We start from the raw sequence: 2,099 nt of genomic DNA, 5'->3' as shown, positions 1-2,099 counted from the left end.
AAGAAAGGGGCCTGTTCTTGCCTTTTTGAAATAAGAGTTGCACAAATAAACTACATCCTATGCAATTGCAATGACTTAAGCAACTGTTATGAGAAATGATGGAAGGGTGGTAAAAGAGGACGAAGTTGTACCTGTTTTGTTCATGCTGTGACGTCGATTGTACAGTCATAGATTCTCCTTTACTGCTAATGCTGGAAGACACTGCAGACAATGAAAGAGCAGGAAACCCAAAATATCAACACTTCCATTTAAGTTCTCCTTAATCTTCAGAAGCTGATGAAAGTAACAGAACAAGTGAGGGTTTGCTTATTGAGCCACGTTTCAGTGTAACACTGTGTCCAAATGGAAATTACAGCCGGCATGTAATTTTTGCATTCCTGAATGAAGGTTAAAATGGTTTTGAAAATAATGAAATTACAGCTTATCAAAAATCTTTTGATGTGGATAAGCAGGATTTTGGACCAAGCAAAAAAACTGCAACTGGCAAGGGGGAAAAAAGAAAGTTTAGGATCAGTAAGATTTTTTATTATTTGTTTTTTTTTTCAATAAAAGCATGTATTAAATTGATCAAAAGTGAAAGTAAAAAGATGTATAATGTTATATACGGATTTAGTTTCAAATAAAGGTTTTGCTTTTTAACTTTATATTCATCAAAGAATATCTGGAAAAAAAAAAAAAAATGATGACGGTTTTCACAAAAATATTAAGCAGCACAACTGTTTTCAACATCAATAATAATAATAAGAAATGTTTCTTGAGAAGAAAATCGGCATATTAGAATGATTTCTGAAGCATCATGTGACACTGAAGACTGGAGGAATGATGCTTTGCATCACATGAATAAATTACATTTTGAAATTTTATAATAAAAACAGTTATCTTAAATTGCAATAATATTTAATAATATTAATGATTTCACTGTATTTTTGATCAAGCAAATATAGCCTTGATGCGTACGCCATTGAGATGGCACCGACGATGATGGCTGCCTCCGTGGCGTGCTCCACAGTTGTTTTTGTTAGTTTGTCCTGTCTTTAGTTATATCCCTGCAATCAGTTTCACCAGAGACGAATTGCTGGACATTCGGAAGTACACACCACCCGATATTTCACCGGTTTTCGACTATTCGGATGTTTTGCTGGACATTGTAGCTCCCCCGTCGGGGGAGCTGCGGTGCTGTTCAGATGCTTCAGGACGTGCAGACGGGGGAAGCGAGCTGGCGCGCTCGTGAAGCTCAGGCAGCGCGGATTCAGGACGCCGTTGCCTAGCATCCATCTGGCAAACCTCCGCTCTCTACCCAACAAAACGGACAAACTTCTTCTGCTCTCCCGGACAAATAAGGATTTTTCAAACTCTGTTGCTCTGTGTTTCATGGAAACCTGGCTGAAAGACGCCATTCTGGACAGCGTGTTGAGTCTCCCGGGCTTTCAGCTGTTTAGAGCAGATTGTGATGCAGAATCAACAGGGAAATCACGCGGCGGCGGGACATGCTTTTACATCAGTGAGAGGTGGTGTACAGATGTAACTGTGTTAAAGAAGATGTGCTGTTCAGATCTAGAAGTGCTCTTCATTAACTGTAAGTCTTTCTACTTGCTGCGGGAGTTTTGCTCGTTCAATCTCGTCAGTGTTTACATTCCTCCGCAAGCACACGTGAGCTCCGCTTTACAGAAACTCGCTGATCAGATCACAGAGATGGAACAACAACACCCGGACTCTGTTTTCTGAATCATTCTCGGGGACTTTAATAAAGCAAATCTCTCCCATGAACTGCCAAAATACAGACGGCACATCACATGTCCCACCAGAGACAGTAATATATTGGATCACTGTTACGCCACAATAAAGAATGCATATCACTCCGTCCCACGGGCAGCTTTGGGGCTCTCTGATCACTGTTTGGTTTATCTTATACTGACCTACAGGCAGAAACTGAAATCAGCTAAACCTGTGTTAAGGACTGTAAAAAGATGGACTAATGAAGCAGAGCAGGATTTAAAAGCTTGTTTTGACCTCACTGATTGGAGTGTTTTTGAAGCTGCTGCCACCGATCTGGACGAGCTCACAGAGACCGTAACATCTTATATCAGTTTCTGTGAAGA

The 2,099-nt window shown here is 40.4% G+C and overlaps 1 protein-coding gene across 2 annotated transcripts in view; it reads right to left on the bottom strand.

Annotated features, from left to right (window-relative positions):
- Positions 1–2,099, bottom strand: part of zfand6 (zinc finger, AN1-type domain 6) — a 22,242-nt gene that overhangs the window by 10,242 nt on the left and 9,901 nt on the right. For both annotated transcript variants that reach the window (XM_016280403.1, XM_016280402.1), the window contains exon 3: positions 132–201. In XM_016280403.1, the coding sequence (XP_016135889.1) occupies positions 132–201 (70 nt within the window). The remainder of the gene's footprint in view (positions 1–131; positions 202–2,099) is intronic.

This window comes from Sinocyclocheilus grahami, unplaced genomic scaffold, assembly GCF_001515645.1.
Source record: "Sinocyclocheilus grahami isolate Dianchi unplaced genomic scaffold, SAMN03320097.WGS_v1.1 scaffold140.1, whole genome shotgun sequence".
NCBI lineage: Eukaryota > Metazoa > Chordata > Actinopteri > Cypriniformes > Cyprinidae > Sinocyclocheilus > Sinocyclocheilus grahami.
Note: the sequence above shows the minus strand (reverse complement) of the source record. Positions and strands in the feature narration are given on the sequence as shown.